The 20483-nt window shown below is 38.3% G+C and overlaps 1 protein-coding gene across 3 annotated transcripts; it reads left to right on the top strand.

Moving 5' to 3' along the window:
- The first annotated feature begins 848 nt into the window (after nt 1–848).
- ptpn3 (protein tyrosine phosphatase non-receptor type 3) lies at nt 849–20445 on the top strand. Of its 3 annotated transcripts, none has more exons than XM_052578212.1 (27): nt 849–1284; nt 1968–2052; nt 5304–5473; nt 7113–7220; nt 7349–7391; nt 8146–8224; nt 8322–8366; nt 9202–9254; nt 9433–9550; nt 9636–9723; nt 9852–9940; nt 10254–10317; nt 10482–10612; nt 10745–10870; nt 10995–11108; nt 11210–11300; nt 13078–13155; nt 13262–13318; nt 13402–13558; nt 13683–13846; nt 13949–14039; nt 14839–14903; nt 15026–15166; nt 15565–15693; nt 18529–18674; nt 18750–18885; nt 19456–20445. In XM_052578212.1, exons 3-27 carry the CDS (start codon nt 5330–5332, stop codon nt 19534–19536), a joined length of 2538 nt encoding a protein of 845 aa, XP_052434172.1. In that variant the 5' UTR covers nt 849–1284; nt 1968–2052; nt 5304–5329; the 3' UTR covers nt 19537–20445. The 3 variants fall into 3 exon arrangements, with proteins under 3 accessions (XP_052434172.1, XP_052434170.1, XP_052434171.1); XM_052578211.1 differs by lacking the exon at nt 849–1284 and adding an exon at nt 1323–1877; XM_052578210.1 differs by lacking the exon at nt 1968–2052 and having other exon boundaries at nt 850–1284.
- Nucleotides 20446–20483: the final 38 nt, after the last annotated feature.

Genomic DNA, 20483 nt, shown 5'->3' on the forward strand with positions numbered 1-20483 from the left:
AGGAAAACCCAAGTCGTTATCAGCGCTCAGTAAAGAAGCCTGCATCTCTAATGGTACGTGGTTCTCTTTCAGGGAAGACTTTCCAACATGACAATGCCAGACCACATACTGCATCAATTACAACATCATGTCTGCGTAAAAGAAGGATCCGGGTACTAAAATGGCCAGCCTGCAGTCCAGATCTTTCACCCATAGAAAACATTTGGTGCATCATAAAGAGGAAGATGCGACAAAGAAAACTTAAGACAGTTGAGCAACTAGAAGCCTGCATTAGACAAGAATGGGACAACATTCCTATTCTTCAACTTGAGCAGCTTGTCTCCTCAGTCCCCAGACTTTTGCAGACTGTAAAAAAGAGGGGATGCCACACAATGGTAAACATGGCCTTGTCCCAACTTTTTTGAGATGTGTTGATTCCATGAAATTTAAAATCAACTTATTTTTCCCTTAAAATAATAAATTTTATCAGTTTAAACATTTGATATGTTATCTTGAATATGCTGTATTCTGAATTAAATATTGAAATATGAAACTTCCACATCATTGCATTTAGTTTTTCACAATTTGTACAGTGTCCCAACTTTATTGGAATCGGGTTTGTATTAGATATAGAAATGACATATTTTGAGTTTTGATATTTGAAATTGCGCTACTTTGGGCGCTTTCGGCATTACTTTAACCACACCCCAGCCCCCCGCACTGCCAGTATCCACTGTCCTCTTTTTGGAAAACGAAAATATGGTCACTCTAGACAAGCAGGTCTCCCTGCCTAACTAGCTGAAGGACCCCCAAAAACATTTAAAACCAGCCTACCTAGGCTGACAGACCAGTTTGCATGCTGTACTGACTCAGGGGAGGCAGCGCCCTTAACCGGCGGGCACACGCACCTGAGACTGCGCGCACACGTTGAAATTCCTGAGAGTTCACGCGCGTGCTGCGAATCACGCCTAAAAATCAACGCTCGTGTAAACTCGGAAGTTTGCGTGGGTTGGCAATCACATTCACATCGTGAAATTTGTGAAACGTGTTACAAGCACACTATAAGTAAGAAGGGAAACATAATAACACTGCATTTGCTACGTCCACGATAAATCTTAAATCTCATGTTGAGCGCAGTGACGCCGTGATTGCCCTCCCGAAGGAAACCGGAGAGAAAAAAATAACATAATCCGGAAGTTTACCGACACCTGCGACCACGATCGCCTTAACATGGAAAGTTGTCTCGCATCACGGGAACTATAAGCACTTAAAGCATCGCGGAAACATTCACAGCACCTCAAGCAGGTAACTTTCTGACGCTTTTCTATTCTATGGAAATGTCCCGTTTGGACTCTAGATTTGTGGGCTGGAGAAGGAAAATGGCAAATGACGTATATTTGGCTTTAAAAACAACAAATCTTTTCACTCTTGGATGGTTCTTCTTGGGAGATATCGCGATAAGCTCCGACACTTCTTGTTCCGTTTAGTCCGAAACATTTATTCGAGCCTGAATGTAGCTGCAGGGCTGTTCGTTGGCTCGTTCGGTTTCGTGACAGTTCGGTTCTGGGATCTGACAGAACAGGAGACCGAGCGGATCACCGTGGACTTGAGTCAGAAACGTAAAACGTCACACCCAGAAAAATCCCGTGTCTCACACAGAAATTTTGAGCTGCTTGTTTCTCGCATTGAAATGTCCAGTCTTGCTATTGTGTTTCAAATTCTTTACATTGCCGTATTTAGAGTCGGAAGGGCCTTTGTTTTTAAGTATGGTCTGAAGTAATTACACTTCCTACCTCGTCAATATCGCCTCTCAAAAGTGAGCTCGAGCGTGTAGCGCTTTCCAACTGAGCTACTGGTAAACATTAACTTTTAATGCTCGCCAAACCGTTCCCAAGCGTGTAAGTAAAAGTAACGATATATACTTTTGACTTCTGAAGTGTGTTTTATTTTGTCAGAAAGTGAGACAAAACCTGCTAAACGTCTGTTAGGTCACCATAATTCCCCTAGTTTTAGAGATTGGCTGCAACTTGTGGAACTGCAGAAGAGTCCCAGAGAGCGACCAGGATCTGTAAGGTAAGGTCTGAAGAGTGATTTAATGATGTTTCATTTGAAATAACCGCAGACTCTTAATAAGAATTATCATAATGTTAGTACCAAATAACATGGTAATTATGCCTGTATCAAATCCACTTCCTATCTAACTTTTTCTCTATCTCTTTCTCAAATTACACAGTAATTTATTGACATGAATGTTTTGCATACAATACAGCAAAAGCATCAACATACTGCGTATACAGTATATACACTCATCATTTATTCTCTAATGCCAAATTTACACTTTGACTGTGACACAGAAGTGCTTCTGAAGTGTAAAGAGCAGCCCTGACTTATTGATGTCAAGATGCCTTAAAGGGTTAGTTCACCAAAAAAATGTAAATTATGTCATTAATAACCGTCATGTCGTTCCAAACCTGTGAGACCTCCGTTCATCTTTGGAACACAGTTTTAGGTATTTTAGATTTAGTCCGAGAACTTTCTGTCCCTCCATTGAAGCTGTGTGTACCGTATTCTGTCCATTTCCAGAAAGGTAAGAAAAACATCATCAGAGTAGTCCATGTGACATCAGAGGGACAATTAGAATATTTTGAAGCATTGAAAATACATTTTGGTCCAAAAATAGCAAAAACTATACTTTATTCATAATTGTCTTCTCTTCCGTGTCTGTTGTGAGACAGTTCAAAATTCTGCATTGTAGTGATATGCGGTTCGCGAACTAATATTTTAATGTAACTGGATCTTCTTGAACCAGTTTCCCAAATCGAACTGAATCGGTTAAAAACGGTTCACGTCTCCAATACACATTAATCCACAAATGACTTAAGCTGTTAACTTTTTTAATGTGGCTGACATTCCCTCTGAGTTAAAACAAACCAATATCCCGGAGTAATTCATTTACTCAAACAGTACACTGACTGAACTGCTGTGAAGAGAGAACAGAAGATGAACACCGAGCCGAGCTAGATAATGACTTGATCTCGAGTAAAGAACCGTTTCTGTCAAACGCATCCGATTCGTGAACCGAGGAGCTGATGATACTGCGCATGTGTGATTCAGCGTGAAGCAGACCGACACACAGAGAATCTTAACTGAACTGTTTTTTTTGGTGATTGATTCTGAACTGATTCTGTGCTAGTGTTATGAGCGCGGGTAAACCGAAGGCTTGAATCAAGGGCAATAAACGCAAATGAAGCCATTAGGTCGAGCGCAAAAGAACTGGTGAACTGTTTTCTTCAACCGGTTTATTGAATCGAACTGTCCGAAAGAACTACTGGTGATCCGAAAACCGATGCAACCGGTTCTTGACTCGAGAACGAGTCAGTGTTTTGTTCATTATCTGGCTCTGCTCGGTGTTCATCTTCACATCAGTTCAGTCAGTGTACTGTTTGAGTGCATGCATTACTCCGGGATATTGGTTTGTTTTAACTCAGAGGGAGCGTCAGCCACATTAAAAAAGCCTAAGTCATTTGTGGATTAATGCGTATTGGACACGCAAACCGTTTAAAATGATTCAGTTCGATTTGGTGAACTGGTTCAAGAAGATCCGGTTACATCGAATGATTCGTTCGCAAACCGGATATCACTAAACTGCAGTGTTTTGAATTCTCTCAGAAGACACAAAAGAGTAGACAATACTGAATAAAGTCGTAGATTTTGCTGCTTCAAAATATTCTAACTGACCCTCTGATGTCACATGGACTACTTTGAAGATGTTTTTCTTACCTTTCTGGACATGGACAGTATACTGTACACACAGCTTCAATGGAGGGACTGAGAGGTCTCGGACTAAATCTAAAATATCTTAAACTGTGTTCCAAAGATGAACGGAGGTCTTACCGGTTTGGAACGACATGAGGGTGAGTTATTAATGACATAATTTTCGGTGACCTAACCCTTTAAATACATCTCAAGGGTGGCATAGAAGCGCTTCTGAAGTGGCATTTAAGTGTCTTCAAACCCAGACTGTTTAATACTAATCAGAGGTGCATTTACACAACAATTACAGCTGTATATTGTGATCCTAGGGGTGAAGGTGGGTCAGAGCAGGCATAATTTAGGCTTTTATGCTGCATCATATCTTTACACTAAATCTTAAGCAGGCACTGATCAACCTTAACTTGGCTAGCTAAAGAAACTTGAAGCTAGCTTTTTTTGAGTATAGCTAATTATAAAAATTAAATGTCAACCAAACCAAAAACTGTTTTTAAGTATAGTATTAAAACGTTACTTAATGTATTGTTTTTACAAATGAAAGTATAGATTTGTCTCTGAACTATATAAAGTATGTACATAGAACACATTGACAAGACAGAATAACATAAAATATGCAACATACAAAATAAAATACACTTTTCCTCAGAACATTAATGAACTTTAAGTCACTGTTGTACCGAGTGTGTTTGAAGATCAAAGCTGCTTTCAATAGAAATTTGGCTGTGACAGATGCATGAATGTCCTCCCCCATAACATCTGCATTTGATCACTCTTTGACAGTGTAGAACATTAAGGAAAGAAATGTTCACTATATTTCACTCTTTTGAGATGGTTTAAAGGAGAAAGTGTTTCTCTGACTGTGAAACTCTTTCTCGCTCTTTCGTGTCTCTATGGGTTGTAAAACAGTCCACATTCCTGGACTGTGCTGGGAGGAGAAAAGAAGAGTGTGAAAAAAAATGCGAGAACATGTTTAGACCTAGAGAGTGTGACTGAGTGTGTAATGTCTATGAGGATGAGTAAGAGAGAGTTACTGAAACCAAAATGCTCATAAACTGACGGTTTTGATACTGCATCTTGATGACCTCATAGCATGAAGCGCCATTTTGATGATATGAAAAGTTAAAGTGCCTCCCACAATCAGTATGATCTTAAAAACAGGCTGACTGTTACTAAAATCACTATTTATGTGATATGTGTTTTTTACATTTTCATTAATTTCGGTGAGCTTGTCGTAGGCACGGTATCTGTGCTGACCTGTCCATCCATCATTCGGGGTGGAACGTTCTGTGTACAGAATGAATAATTACAGTTACAAGGGATTTGCTAAGGCCTCGTCATCGGATACAATTCACAACATGTTTTTTAAATGTCTGTTGCACACAGTACGAGAATGTACTGCATACATTTGTTTCAAAACACTGGAATGGCATGTACAGAAGTTCTGCACAAGTGACACGTTATTTTATTACAGATAGTCATATTCTTCGTCATCGTCACCTTCTCGTTTGGAACAAGTGCTTGCGTTTAACCTGTCTGATTTCTTGTTTTGGCAGCTGTGCATATGTGACAGGGTTCGGAGATGACATCTCCATGGTGCGTGCTTGGAAACAAGATCACTGCTCTTGGACGCGCCGATCTATTCAAACATACACACATGCCGCGCTCCGGCCTACTCTGTGTAGTGCTCTTCCCTGATGGCACAACCCAAAATTTTACTGTTAATGTGAGTATAAATGTATATACAGATTTCTTTGGATTGTAGGGTGAGCGAATATGACTATTAAAGGCCTAGAGAGAGAGAAGTGATGTGCATGTGTTCATGAGCTTGCCTTTATTGGCAGTCCGAGGGTGGAGATGGATATTACACTAGTGCTTCTCTTCTCATGTTCCATACTGCACTCCTGCAACCTTGGCTTCATATTCTGAAGGACAGCCACCCACCCTCACACACACACACACACACACACACAGGCACGTTGTCAGGCAGAAACAGTCATGAAGTCAACAGGAAATATGGTCTTATGCTAGATGATAGAAATGAGGGCAGTGGGCCTGAGGGCTCTGCTTGACAAAAGTATAGTGAGTTAAAAAATATTAAATGGGTATTAAAATGTTGATTCATGTAATTGACTCGTGATTATTGACAGTGACTGATAACATTGACTGGATAATAAAATAGTTTATCTCTCTGCTAATTAAGTTCCATATATTAATTTAATATTAATTTAATAAATGCTAAACAAATGTTATCATCATTTAAGCATGAGTACCACTATCATAAAATCATTTTCTATCTTTTATTCAGCCAGGAAAGCATTAAATTGAACAAAAGTGACCATAAACCTTTACAATATTACAAAAATAATTATATCTAAAAAAAATCTATTTCAAATAACTTGTTCTTTTTACAATGTATCACAGTTTTCACAAGAATATTAAGCAGCACAGCCATTTTCAACATTAGATATGTTTCCATCCGAAGATGTGAATTTAACTTGTGCTCAAAACTGGAATATCACATAAAACATTTGCGAAGCACCGTTTCCATCCAACGAGTCAATGAGAATGAAATAGTCACTTCTTGATAAACCGGCACTAAATATCACTAAGAAAACTAGGTGAAGCCACTGAATATAATAATTTTCATAAGTAATAAATTACTTGCGCTTCAGAGAAAGCAGACGTAACACAATAAATGCATTGATTGCTTTTAGAGGTGGATGCCTTCTGTTTAGGAACGCAGTCATGTGAGACAGTATTTATACAGAAATACTTTGATGACAGACTTTGATCAGGCATTTCAGAACGACCAAAACCACATACAGATGCTGTGAACGAGATCAAGTTATCTCACAGCGCAAAGTCACATGACTTTTTCAATGCCCACGGTGGAATTTATTTAGTAAATGTGTTTCCAATGTAGTTTATGCAAATGTTTTCTTATCTGAAAAATGTTTGTCCTACTCAGTTGCGCGCATAAGGTTTTTATTCGCATTTTTCCATCCTGTAGTTTTTTTATGCGATAATCCAAAATTAACATGGAAATACAGTAGGTGGATGGAAACATGGCTATTGTTTCTTGATCATCAAATCATGATTGATATGATTTCTGAAGGATCATGTGACACTAAAGAGTGGAGTAATGACTGCTGAAAATTCAGTTTTGTCATCACAGAAATAAATTACATTTTTAAATATATTAAAATAGGACACAGCTGTAATAATATTAACATTTGTGATGTGTTCTTTTGTTATGTTTGTCTATGTTAACCCCTGTAGATTATGGTCCCTTCATACTGTAAATATAGGTTTGGTTAACCGTTACAGTTCTCAATGGGACAGTATGTGTCATTGCCTTGCAGAAACATGATGCTGGTCATCTGCTGTTCGACTTGGCCTGTGAACACCTCAACATAGTGGAAAAACAGTACTTCAGCCTGCAGATCAGCGAGGACACATCCAGCTCTCCGGTAAATGAATGTGTGGCTGCAAGAGAGCAAGTGTTTATCGCTATGACCCAGAAACAGAGAAAAGTAATGCCCTGACTTAAGAAACATGATGGTTTCAGTAGTTGAACTGATTAAATCTGTCATTTCAGAGGTGGCTGGACCCTAACAAGCCCTTTAAGAAACAGCTGAAGGGTGAGAGAGAAACCACACACACACACAAACACACACACACACACACACACAGGCCCACACAGGCCCACCTGGAGTCAGTATATTATTTTTTACATTTGTGGTGGAAAATCAGATTAAATCAGGTTATTTAATTTTGCATGCACTTTCCTAACTTTTTTTCCATTTAGATTCCCTTTTCCCTCATTTAATGTTCACTTAAAGTCGCAGCATTTAAGATGATTCATTTTTAAATCAATTATTTTTATTTATTTATTTATTTGGACAAAATAATATTGCACTTTAATATTGGTCAGCTATAACAAAAATTTTTAAAGAAATGCAGTTATGATAAACACAAAGAATGGATATACAGAATGCTGTTTGAATTCTGTGGAAATCTGCAGGCCTTTCTTCAGAAGTTCTGTGGAATCAGACTCCATGCAGGCACAGACTGCACATGTTTAATGAGTGTGTAATTTGAGTTATGTCATAGGAGTACAAAGAATTTAGTTTCCTTTAAAAGCACATCCGGAGACACATGTTTGTCTTCTCATGAGAATTGGAGGTGGCTGATTTAATTAATCAACTTATTTGAGTCATCAGACGTGAGGTGCATGCAATAAGGCACAGACGGTGATTGCAGCTCGCACTTCACTGCCTACCTGTTTTTTTACTTTAAATTATGGTTTAATAAATTGCTTTAGATTTCTGGCGAATTGCCAAAACCACAGTTTCCTCTGACTGTGTCCTTTTGCTCTCTCTCTCTCTCTCCCAGGTTCCGCTCCGTTCTTTTTAATATTTAGAGTGCGGTTCTTCATCTCTGACCCAAACTCCCTCCAGCACGAGCAGACCAGGTACATATCGCTGTTTATGTGCAAATAAGATTGAAATATATATATTATTTATAGGAATTGATTGAGAGTTTTTTTTAAACCTTATTTTGTTTTGCAGGCATTTTTATTTCTTGCAAATTAAGAAGGACATTTGTGAGGGGAGGTAAATATTTGTAGTTTTGCACCCATGCTACCATTCAAAAGTTTTGGGTTGGTAAGCTTTAAAAAATTTTTTTAAAGACATCTTATGCTCACCAAGGCTGCAGTTATTTGATAACAATGCATTAAAAACAGTAATATTGTGAAATATTTTGACAATTTAAAATAATTGTTTTCTATTTTAAATGGTCACTTGTTCCCATGGTAAAGGTGCATTTTAGCAGCAATTAATCTAGTCTTAAGAGAAAGTGATATCAAATTCTAACTGATGCAAATGACAAAATACATTTTTAATGTTAGGCTAATAACCGATAAATAAAGGGTATATGAAACATATACAATTTATAAATAAAACTAGGATTTTTTTTATGCTACAACTGAATTTAGATATCATAACATTATGATTTACGATAGGGAATAAGGCAAACTATAATTTTTTTTTGAAAAAGGTAGTTGTATAAATTATTAAGTATAACAAGTGTACTTTGGATATAGTATCATAGTATGTATTTATTTTTTAGGGCCCTCTTGGAATTGGAATTATTTATTTTATAATTTTTTGTATTGTTTCTATGAATTTAAAGATACCAGCAACCCACATCATTATAATACATGCAGGATGCTGGTTATGAATTACTTGAATAACCGGTGATTCTGGTTAGAGATTAAAGCTCAGGAAGTTAGGTTGTGTGTGGTCTGATAAACACTATTGTGTATAAGAATTATAATACACTATGGACATTTGCACCCTGACAATTAAATACCAAATATTTAATACTGACAAATACATTACTAAAAAAGTCACAACTCAACAATATCATGCTGTTTTTTTATTGCAGATTAAAGTGTCCTTTAAGCTCAGCCGTGGTACTGGCTTCTTACTCTGTTCAGTGTAAGTTGTAGAAATTGATATTGCAGAGGATGTGTCTATCTACCTGTAGGGAGTATGAGTCTTCTCCGGGAAATATCTGGGGTTAATGGCACTGTCAAAATTGGAGATGACTGTACTAAGCACATACAATCACCGTTTCTCAAACCTAGCATTCTAATACTCCTGTTTTGATTGACAGCTGAGCTTGGAGACTATGTCCCTGAAACTCCATCAGGATACCTCAGTCAGACTCATTTTCTTCCTGAGCAGGACCAAGAGTTCCTTCTGAAAGTAGAGTCGCTGCATCCACAGCACAAGTATGTCAGCACATGCATTCACACACACACACACACACACACACGTACAGTTATTAATTATATATTTGTTCTGAATGTGTTTCAGAGGTTTGTCTCCAAGTGAAGCTGAGCTTTGCTATTTGAATACAGCGAGAACATTAGACCTGTATGGAGTGGAGCTACATCATGCTCAGGTATAATGCTTTAAGTTGAAAATCCTGTTTTTCCAATTTGTACCAGAATGTTAAGGAATAACTATTAATATTGTTTTAAATTGGATTAATAATTTATTTAATTAAATTGTTTAAATCCCTATTTATAGGATGTTAACAACCCCGCCCTCTGGGTGGGCATTACATCTGGGGGCGTGGCTTTGTTTTGCCATTTAATTTGCTCCAGTTTTTTCCCCTGGTAAGTTTTGGGCCAATCAGATTCTTTCTTGAATGTTTTTGGTTCACTTTACTTTCCAATTCACATATATGCTTGATGTATGTTCTTTGTAACACCCTCTTTTTAAGCATCTTCCATTGATGTTTACAGCTGTTATGAATGACGTTTGACAGTGCTATGGCTCTGTTTGTCAGAGCTGTGATTATCATTACAATGGATGTCGAAAAGTATAATTACTGTTATTAGTGTAATTAAGAGCCCTGGAAACAGTATCTCTTATGTTGATTCTGGTGTACTTTTGCTTTTTGAATGGCTGCTTTTTTTTTTTTTTCAGGATTAACATCATCAAGATTTCATTCAAAAGAAAACGGTTCTTTGTCCACCTACGCCGGAAACATGTAAGATATGCATGATTAATCATGCTCTTCCTTCAAAACAGAAGCAAAATAATTACCATATAAAAGCCAGAGACACTTAAAGATGTTGAATACTGAAAAATCAACATCTTTGTGTGAGACTCGTGTTGTGTTCTTTTTTCCCCTCATATATTTTTGTGGTACAGGGCGAGCTGGGTCACCATGTGGTTTCTCTCTCCATGCCAAGTTCACGTGCCTGTAAAAATCTATGGAAATCCTGCGTGGACCACCATACATTCTACAACAGAAAACCCTCTCACTCGGCTTCAAAACTTAGGTACACAGGCAGAGTCACGACGGAGCCATTCTAAGATATACTGTGTTCTTTATTGCTGTACTGAGTTAATTAGCGTTCATTGCTGCCTCCACCAAATGAGTGTGAGTTTAATTGCATATATTTTTGTTAAAGCTCTATCCCACTGTACCGAAAGCTGGTTGGTGAGAAAATGTTGAACCCTGTGGTGAGGTCCATCTCAGTGGAACAATTAGAGACAAAGAGTCTACCCTCACGGTCACCACCCAACACGCCAAACTGGTAACAGTGCTCAGACACACTCGAATACATTTAACTTTTCATACATTTTAAACAAGGTCTTAGTCTTATAGGCTTAATATTAGGAAAAGTGTTTATAATAGTGTGAATATATCTTTCATTTTAGGCGGAGTCCTCGTTTACGTCATGACTTCCGTAAGCCACGCCCATCGTCTGTCGACAACCTGACCAATGAAATGAGCTATGTGACTGAGAGCGAAGATGTCTTCTATACTTACAGGCAAATTTACTCTACATATGCAAATGCACACAATCTTACAGCCATACATATGTATTCAATAGTACACTCAAAGTAACTTATTAAAACTGATTGCACTGCAGGAAACCTCAGGAGGAGGGGCGGACGAGTGGTAGTTGGTCTCATAGTGATGATATGAACACCGAAGAGGATGATTTGCACATTTGGGATAAGGTGAGTGTTAGTGTACATGAAAGCTGATGATGCAAGATAAAGGGAAATGTGTTTCACAACAGTTTCTGAACTTCAAAGCTTCTTTGCACATCTTTCCAAAGGATCATTGCTTCAAAAATGAGTGGTTGGAATGAAGAAGTTCCCTGTGGTTCATTTCAGTGCAGTGTGGTTGGGTGTGATTGATAGATGGGGCAGTTAAAAACGATATTAGATTATGTGGAAATGCAGCAAAGTTTTTATATTTTTCCAGGAGTTGTAAGGAGGGTCATAGAGAAGTAAAAAAATGGCCATAAAAAATATTATGGTGCAAAAATAAATACATTTGTAATCTAAATATAATTTTTGATCCTAAAGTGGGCTTAATTTTTTAATTTTAACTAAATATCCCAGACATGTTCTTGGGATTGGGGCTCTCCAACAATACCATGACTGAGGTGAGACCATTGAGCAAAGCACTGAACCCCCAGCTGCTCCCCGGGCGCTGCAGCATTGGTTGCTCACTGCTCTGGGTGTTTGTTCGCGGTGTGTGTGTGTGTGTGTGTGTGTGCATGTTTGTTCATTAATGAACCCTGTTTGGCACAGAACAAAAGGCACAGGACCTAAACCAAATGTCTGAATCCAGCATCGGGGCAGTCAGCTGTCAGAAATAATGAAGTGAAGTGAAGTGAAGTGAAGTGACATTCAGCCAAGTATGGTGACCCATACTCAGAATTTGTGCTCTGCATTTAACCCATCCGAAATGCACACACACAGAGCAGTGAACACACACACTGTGAGCACACACCCGGAGCAGTGGGCAGCCATTTATGCTGCGGCGCCCGGGGAGCAGTTGGGGGTTCGATGCCTTGCTCAAGGGCACCTAAGTCATGGTATTGAAGGTGGAGAGAGAGCTGTTCATGCACTCCCCCCACCCACAATTCCGTCCGGCCCGAGACTAGAACCCACAAGCCTTCGATTGGGAGTCCAAACCTCTAACCATTAGGCCACGACTTCCCAGCCGGGAATATCCAGTGTTTGCCATTCTGACAAATCCAAGCAGTAAACTGATACTACAGTCATGCAGATGAGTCACTAGGGAATGAACAAACTTTCAAACTACAGTGGGGTCCAAAATCTGAGACTACAAGTTTTTTTGGATTTCGGAAAGCTAAATGTTAAGCAATTTTGTATGATAATGTGGTAGTTCTAGGTCACATTTTTACCACTGAAGCACAAGTTGCTCTTTGGGTAATTCTCTACACTCTTAAAAACCTTTTTTGTCTGAAATGGTTCCATAAAGAACCTTTAACATCTGGAGAACCTTTCTGTTCCACAAAAGCGAAAGAAGGTTTTTTAGATTGTAAAAAAGTAAGAAAGAGATGGTTCTTTAAAGAACCTTTGACTGAATGGTTATTTGGGGAAACCAAAAATGGCTCTTCTATGGCATAGCTGTAAAGAACCTATTAAGCACATTTTAAGAGCGTAATCATGCTGGAGAACACAAACTTGAGTTCATGCAACTGTCATTAAAGAAACAAGGACATTTTTGATTAAATAGAATCTATCAGTGTGTAAAACAGCTGAGAATGAAGCTGTCTACTGACAAAAGAACAACAATATTCTGAGGTCACGTTTCGAAGCACTCCGTTGTTGTTTTTATTGTTTGCTGTTGTGAAAAATGTCTACATATGCTAATATGTCATTATTTAGTAGCTAGACTTCAGAATCTTCCATTTTCTGGTCCTCTTCCTGCCCTGCCTGCTTCAAAGGGTCTATTTTTGTGTTTATGTGTATACAGAGTGTGACAGCTGATGGAGATCTGCTACTTGTGAGGATCAGCCCAGACCAAGAAGGGAAGTTTGGCTTCAATGTTAAAGTGAGTTGGTTCACAATATTTTTATTTATAGTCATTGTTTTAATTGCATTCAGATAGAGTTTTGTGTGGGAGACCATGTATCAGAATATTGTTGGCTAATATTCAGGGAGGCGTGGATCAGAAGATGCCCCTGGCCATCTCTCATGTTAACCCTGCATCTCCGGTAAGCCATAAAAATCATTTCTGCATTTGAATGTGAATGGGTTCTTGGTTTTTGCATTTGTACAAATATTGACTGTGTTGCAGGCCAGTTGCTGTGTGCCTCCGCTGATGGAGGGCGATCAGGTGCTGTTGATAAATGGGCGGGACATTTCAGAACACACACATCAGCAGGTAGTCATGTTCATCAAAGCAAGCCGAGAGTCACACAGCAAGGAACTTGCATTGCTTGTGCGCCGCAAAGGTATGATTTTTTTGTTGATGTGCAAATGTGATTTTTGGGGAATTAATTGGTTTAATTGGATCATTGATGTGTCTTGTGCATGTAGCTTGAACATTCAGAAACCACAAACAGGGTTTGTTTACAGGTGTCTCTTTGCGAGTCGAACCCACACTACAGTTAGGTGAGGGTCTTACTCTACCAGGTGAAATATCCCCATTGTCCACTCAGCCATCTGGAGAGACGCTAGAGGAGTCCATGACCCGTCTTGAGAGGGGATTGGTCACTGGCACATTGCTTCTGCACTTTGAGGTTAGGGGATGTGAATATTTTACAGCATGTCTCAGTTGGCATGTGTGTGCACTGCTGATAATTGTAATCCGTGCATGTTTATGTGTGTTTTGCTACTCACAGAAGTTGTACAGGAAGAAAGAAGGCATGTCAATGTGTTGTGCAAAACAGTCCGAGAATATGGACAAGAATCGGTACAAAGATGTATTACCATGTAAGTTTTATTGCTTTTCCTGAAAAAAATGTATACATGCTAAATTGAATAAATTGTGGCCTATTATGCCTATATTCACAGTATAGCACACTTATGGTGTTATTGCTTGAAAAATGTTTACTATTAGGGCTGGGATGATGATATTGTATTCAATCTTAATATTGACAAATTATATTGATTCTTAAATTACAAGATTGTTTTTATGCTGAAAATTGACAGTCGGTCAGTTTTGTTATGAAATGCCAAACAATAAATGTTTTGATGTTCTTAAATGTGTCTTGACAGTCTGCTGTAGTGATCATAAAAGTATGTTTTTATGACCAGTCAACATTTAAAAGTTTATATTTTAAAATGATATTAAAATGTATCTAAATTAAACTGAATTGAGATTGCAGTAGGTCATTGGATAGGTCAAAACCCAGCCCTAGTTGTATTAAAGACTCACATATTTTATTAGAAGACAATCCTTTTGCTAGAAAATATAGTACATGACTTGTACACTGAGGTTAGTAGATGGTCTGCTGTAAAGTGACAGTAGGGTACTGTAGCACTAGCAACCGTGAGGTCATAGGTTCGATTCCTAGGGAATGCATGATAAAGTGTGAATGTAATGCTAGGTGAACATATGCTTTGTCATTGCTGTGACGATATTGTGTGTATTGCTGTTACACTATTGGGTACTGACCAATCAGCATCCAGAACTGTATGCTATGTTGGGTTGAGAGCTCAAAGAACAATTACAACTTCAAAAAGCAAATCCCTGTTCCTCATTCTCTGCTCGTTCATACTTCTCTTTCAGATGACATCACCAGAGTGGTACTGCAAGAAGAGGGGGATGATTACATCAACGCCAGTCACGTGAAGGTATGGATCACTACCTGTCTGCCTCGTTTCTATTCAGTATTTCATTTTTATAGTTGTGAATGGTTTTAATTTATGGCTCTAGATGACACTGATTTCTCCGCGTGTGTGTGTGTGTCTGTCAGACTGAGCCAGCAGGTTGTGTTTTATGGTACATCGCAGCTCAGGGTCCACTGCCGCACACCTGTACACACTTCTGGAGGAGCGTGTGGGAGCAGAACGTCAGTGTTATTGTCATGCTCACCACACTGACCGAGAGAGGACGGGTACTTCAACACATACATATGAAAACAGTTAGAACAACACAAAAAGTTACACAGTGTGCTGCAACATTCATAACCATGAACACTATACACACATACTCAAGACAGGAACCTACTTATACGCCAGAAAAACTCTTATTAACAAGCACACACAGAACACCTAATCAGACGATACCCATCACACACCTCCAGGTCCCCAAGGACAGCTTATTGTGAGTACTGTATACTTCGGCTCAGCTTGACTGTTGCTTGGTAACCAAGCGTTCTGCGTTCTTTTCCAGAGGGATGATTTAATAAACTCTGTGTGTGAGGGAGGGAGGGAGGGAGAGACAGAGAGGGAGCACCATTGTGTATGTGTGTATGTTTTTCTATGCTCAGTAATCTCTTTTAAATTTCCACAGACCAAGTGCCACCAATACTGGCCGCATCCCCCAGAAGTGAGGGATTATGGGTATCTTCAGGTGTGCTGTCACTCAGAGGAGTGTAACCTGGCATACGTTACTCGAGAAATAACACTCACAAATACTCAGGTAACACAGGTGCAGTAGAAACAAACAAGAGCTTGTGTAATCACTTAAAGCAGCACATAACGCTCACAGAGTATACAGTTATGTATACAGGTAGACAATAGCAATTAAAACATGAGTTTGCGGCTTCGCGTACTCATGGTTTGACAAAATACACTTTTAAACTTTATAGTCTTTCTCCTCTGGGAATGGGAGTAAACATTTTGATGACTTATCTGGCACTAGACAGATTTCTGTCCAAACACATGTAGAATGAGAACGTTTCTCCTCCTAATATCCCTTAGCCTGAATTCGGCTCAGCAAATGCTACTACGACTACCAGCATGCTGTTAGTCTTATACTGTGGCTAAATTAAAACCATGCACTACACTTAATATTTCTTCCACAAATCAAGGCATAATTTGGAGTATTACTGGAATATAACTTTTCTTATACCATATATGGATTAGTATGTTATAAAGTTATAGTGTTCCTGTAGCTCAAGTGGTAGAGCATTGCGTTAACAAGTGCATGGTTGGGGGTTCGAATCCCGGGGAACACATGATAGGAGAAAATTGTTAGCCTGAATGCATTGTAAGTCGCTTTGGATAAAAGCAACTGCTAAATGCATAAATTTTAATTAAATTTAAATTTAATAAAGCTAGCAACTAACTATGGCTTAATTGAATTCAGAATAGCACACTAGCATTTTGTTATTTTTATACTAATCTTTATAAGGGAAAAATCTTATGTGCAGTGTGCCAGTATGCTGTTCATAATCTATGGATGAATTCGGGACAACATACTAGAATAACTCTTTTACTTTTCTTAAGGCTGGAATACACTATACGGTTTCCCCTGATTTAACAGTCTGGAAAACTTGTTGTTAGTTGCCAAAAGTCAGAGCTAGTCTGCACATTTCATAGAAAATCAGATACTGATCACAGATCACAGATACTGTCCTATCTAAATAAAAAGGCATAAAAGGCCAAAAAAATTATCTTAAAAACATTCCTGGTAGAGTGTGAATGTCAGCCATAGTGTATGATGACCAGTTTTTCCTCTGTGACTATTAACGATTACAAAGTCTGCAAGTTTTTGATGCCAAGTATTTTAAGATCGGTTTAGATTTAAAGCCTCATGAAATCAAAATGCACATTTTATTTTGTCAGCACACGTTGCTACTCTCGAGGTAAACAATTAATCCGTGCAAATTAATCCACTGAAAAAAATGTTCATGGTGATCTTTAATCAAAATCTGAACATTTACTTCCTCTCCGGAATGGCATTCCTTCTCTTATGATGTCAGTTTGATGGTTTGGGCAGAATATCCGTAACCACACCCCTACAACCGTTAGGTGGCTGTGAGTGAGAGACAGAGGTGGAGCGCAAAAATAAAACCTGTATAGGTACTATATATTTAGCTATATGAAGAAATAGTAAGAGTATATATTAACTTTGCTTCTCTATATATGGCAGAAATAGTAAGAGGAGACAAGGAGTAAATAGTAATATACTATTATTATATAGCTATGCGAGTAAGCAGATTAACTATTCTAATACTAACTATTTTTATATTAGATATGGCAGAAACAGAGTATACAAGTAAAATGTAAATACGAAATAGCATGAATATAGCATATGTATACAAGTAAATAGTAAGAACATTTGATTCATAGAATATTTTAATTTGCAATATTATACTATTCTTACCATTTTTGCCATTTCATGGGGGCTTTAAATAATAAAAAGAAATGTTTCATGAAATTATGCACAGCTGTATGCAGGGTCAAGATGCTCGAGCCATTTTGGTCCCTCAGTTTATGATTCTAGTCTTATTTTTGGCAAAATTCTGTTTCTTATGTAAATGTTTGTAATTACTCATGATCTGTCAGTCCCATTATGATGGAGTTTCATTTAAAACAGAATTTTGACTTTAGGTGTGTTAATGTGAAAGCTTCTTGTGTGTGAAAGAGCATTAATGTGTGGGAGTATCTGTGTGCGATGGTGAATATGGCAAACAGGGCATGTACCACTGTGGTCGAGAGCACGGGACCGTGCGCATACACAGTACATGCTCACACACTCACAAACAATCTATCATTGCTGGAGAAAGGAGACCCATCTGTTGTCTCTGTTGGTGGGAGTTAATCTCAGCACGGACAGCAGACGGAGGTTACATCACACGTTCATCGTCTATATAGAGTGTGTGTGTGTCTCAGATGAAAAAATAAAGAAAAGGAGAGAGGAAAAGGATGATTGGGGGTACAGGAAAAATGCCAGTGTGTGAGTGTTCATATCACACAGCTTGCGAACCAATTATTCCTTTCTGCCCGATTTGTCACAATAAATGAATTATTTTTTCCACTTTGGCCTTCAGACTGTGACTCACCTAAAGATCACTTCGTCGTCTTGCACCCACTTATAAGATCATGATAGAACTGAGAGGGAATTCGAAATGTCATTGTATTTAGCTAATATGCAGTTGAAAATGTTTTAAAGAATGACAGTAACCTGGGGCCACGTTTATAAAGCCCAAGTAACATCTGACTTTATCCTAAATTCCATGAATTTCATGTTATGTCAAAAGTGAGGAACATACTGGATTTATAAAGGCAGACACTGATGTGAAAATGCATGCATACAAACTTTTTGTGCTCATATGTCAGTAATTGATGTTACACTGATTATATAAAAACATGTAGTGCTTTCATTCTAATAATATTTCATATAAATATCCATCTCCATAAGGCAAAACACAGGCATGCTTAGACTTGTCTGCTTTTAAACGTACTCGTTCAAGCATTCTCTTGCACTCAGCCTCACCCTCCTTTTTTTTTTTTTTTTTTTTTAATACAGTCAGGACAGCAGCGCTCGATCACTCATTTGCAGTATGTCGCCTGGCCAGATCATGGGGTACCAGAAGATTCCTCAGACTTCCTGGATTTTGTCCAGTCAATGAGAAGTATGAGAAAGGAGTCTGTGCCTCTCATGGTCCACTGCAGGTGAGGGGACTTCCAGCACACAGACACACCGATGTCATCAGGTGCTCATTTAACCAACAGAATGTTTTTCTGCAGTGCTGGCATCGGGCGGACGGGTGTGTTGATCACCATGGAGACCGCCATGACACTGATGGAGAAGGAAAAGCCAGTGTATCCCCTAGAGATCATTACCTTGATGAGAGAACAGAGGGCCATGATGGTTCAGACATCGGTACGAACACCCACACACACAGAGACAATACACACAAGTTAAAGACATGTCATTTTGCACTACCAGAGATTCAGAACTTAAAACATTCTCTCCGTTGATAAACTGATTGTTTTGCCTTAAACTCATATAGATTGGTTGAGCTGATGCTACTCTGTTCAGCCCAGCTGGACTGGTTAAAAAAAAAACTTTGCACTTTTGATGTGATGCAGAAAATACATGCTTCACCTTTTACTACATATTCAGTTAGAACATATCTTCAGATAAAATACAACAGCAGTGACCCTTTACACTTCACTCAAAGGAGTCACACACTTATTAAAAGGGTTGGAAAGATGGACATTTAACAAAACTTGTCTGCCTATGCAGTAGAAACCCCAAAAATGACATTTTCACATTAACTATGTGAAAGGGTCAAAGGAGATCAGTCAAGGTGGTTCAGATGTAGCATCACACCATGTATGGCTAAAATGGCTTTTAAAGATTCGTCCACTGGATCAAATGGTGTAATATCTTAGATTGATTTTGTTGGATATGCCAACATTATTCACTCTGTGCATGCTTGTTTTTCAGTGCCAGTTCACCTTTGTGTGTGAGGCCATTCTGAGGGTGTACAGAGAGAGAACGAAAAAAAGCTCAACACCTAACAGTTGATTCGAAAAGAGGGACTGGAGGGGAGTGTTCGAAAACACACAAGTGAAGGAAGAAGCTGTGATCCGACTGTCAATAAAGACGGATGAAAAAGGGGCAGGAAGTAGACGGCGTGTCTGGATAAAGATGGATGGACAATCTCTTCTCTTGCTGTGGCTCTCCTGACAGCTGTGCGGATCAAGGAAGAACATAAAGCACTTTGACACGTATAAGCTTATAGGGCCCTACAGCACACATACTCTCACTTTCTCTGTCCCACACACACCCCAAGTGCTATATTCAGGTTAATCTCACAAAATCTGTCAAGAAATGTTCAGGCCACATTTCACCCTAAACTTAAGAGGAAAAACTATGTAACTCATATTTTTGCATATAATAAAAATGTAAAAGTAGTTCTAAAAATCCATGTTTAGAACATTTTAAGTTTTTCTCTTTTTTGGAATACATTATATTAAGAGCAATTACTGGTTAACACATTTTACTCCCAAATTCGCATTACTACACGAGTCCCTTTGAAATCGTTTTTTTTTATTGCAGAATAAATGACAGAATTATTTACTTAAAATTGATATAGTTTAATTATAGGCCATGATGAATAAATAACCTACTTAAAAAATCATATCTTTTTGTTTTTCATGTCACAATAATACAAATTGGGGGAGGTGGGGGGGGGGGTGACCAGATGAGCTTGAAATGTTCGGAAAATTGTGCCAAGAAATCATAATGGTAAACTTACTTTTAAAAAAAACAAATAAACAAGCTACATTCTTTAAATATATATATTTTTTCCTTTTGATTTTGAGGATAAAGTGTGACCTGTAGATTATTTGTGAGATTGCCCAACCAAACCACTACTAGAATAATTAAATTCACCTCTGTTAATAAATAAATAATAAAAATGTGTAATTGTTATCACGTGGTGTCTCTTCTATTATTCATGGTGGGGATGA

This window comes from Carassius gibelio, chromosome B16 (genome assembly GCF_023724105.1).
Source record: "Carassius gibelio isolate Cgi1373 ecotype wild population from Czech Republic chromosome B16, carGib1.2-hapl.c, whole genome shotgun sequence".
NCBI lineage: Eukaryota > Metazoa > Chordata > Actinopteri > Cypriniformes > Cyprinidae > Carassius > Carassius gibelio.

What these genes read in the sequence shown, in the direction of transcription:
- ptpn3 (XM_052578212.1), top strand. Translation starts at nt 5,330, where the DNA reads ATGACATCTCCATGGTGCGTGCTTGGAAACAAGATCACTGCTCTTGGA. An exon ending in GATGTCTTCTATACTTACAG is followed by an intron (nt 11,109 to 11,209) that starts GCAAATTTACTC and finishes ATTGCACTGCAG; the next exon opens with GAAACCTCAGGAGGAGGGGC. An exon ending in CATTGCTTCTGCACTTTGAG is followed by an intron (nt 13,847 to 13,948) that starts GTTAGGGGATGT and finishes TGCTACTCACAG; the next exon opens with AAGTTGTACAGGAAGAAAGA.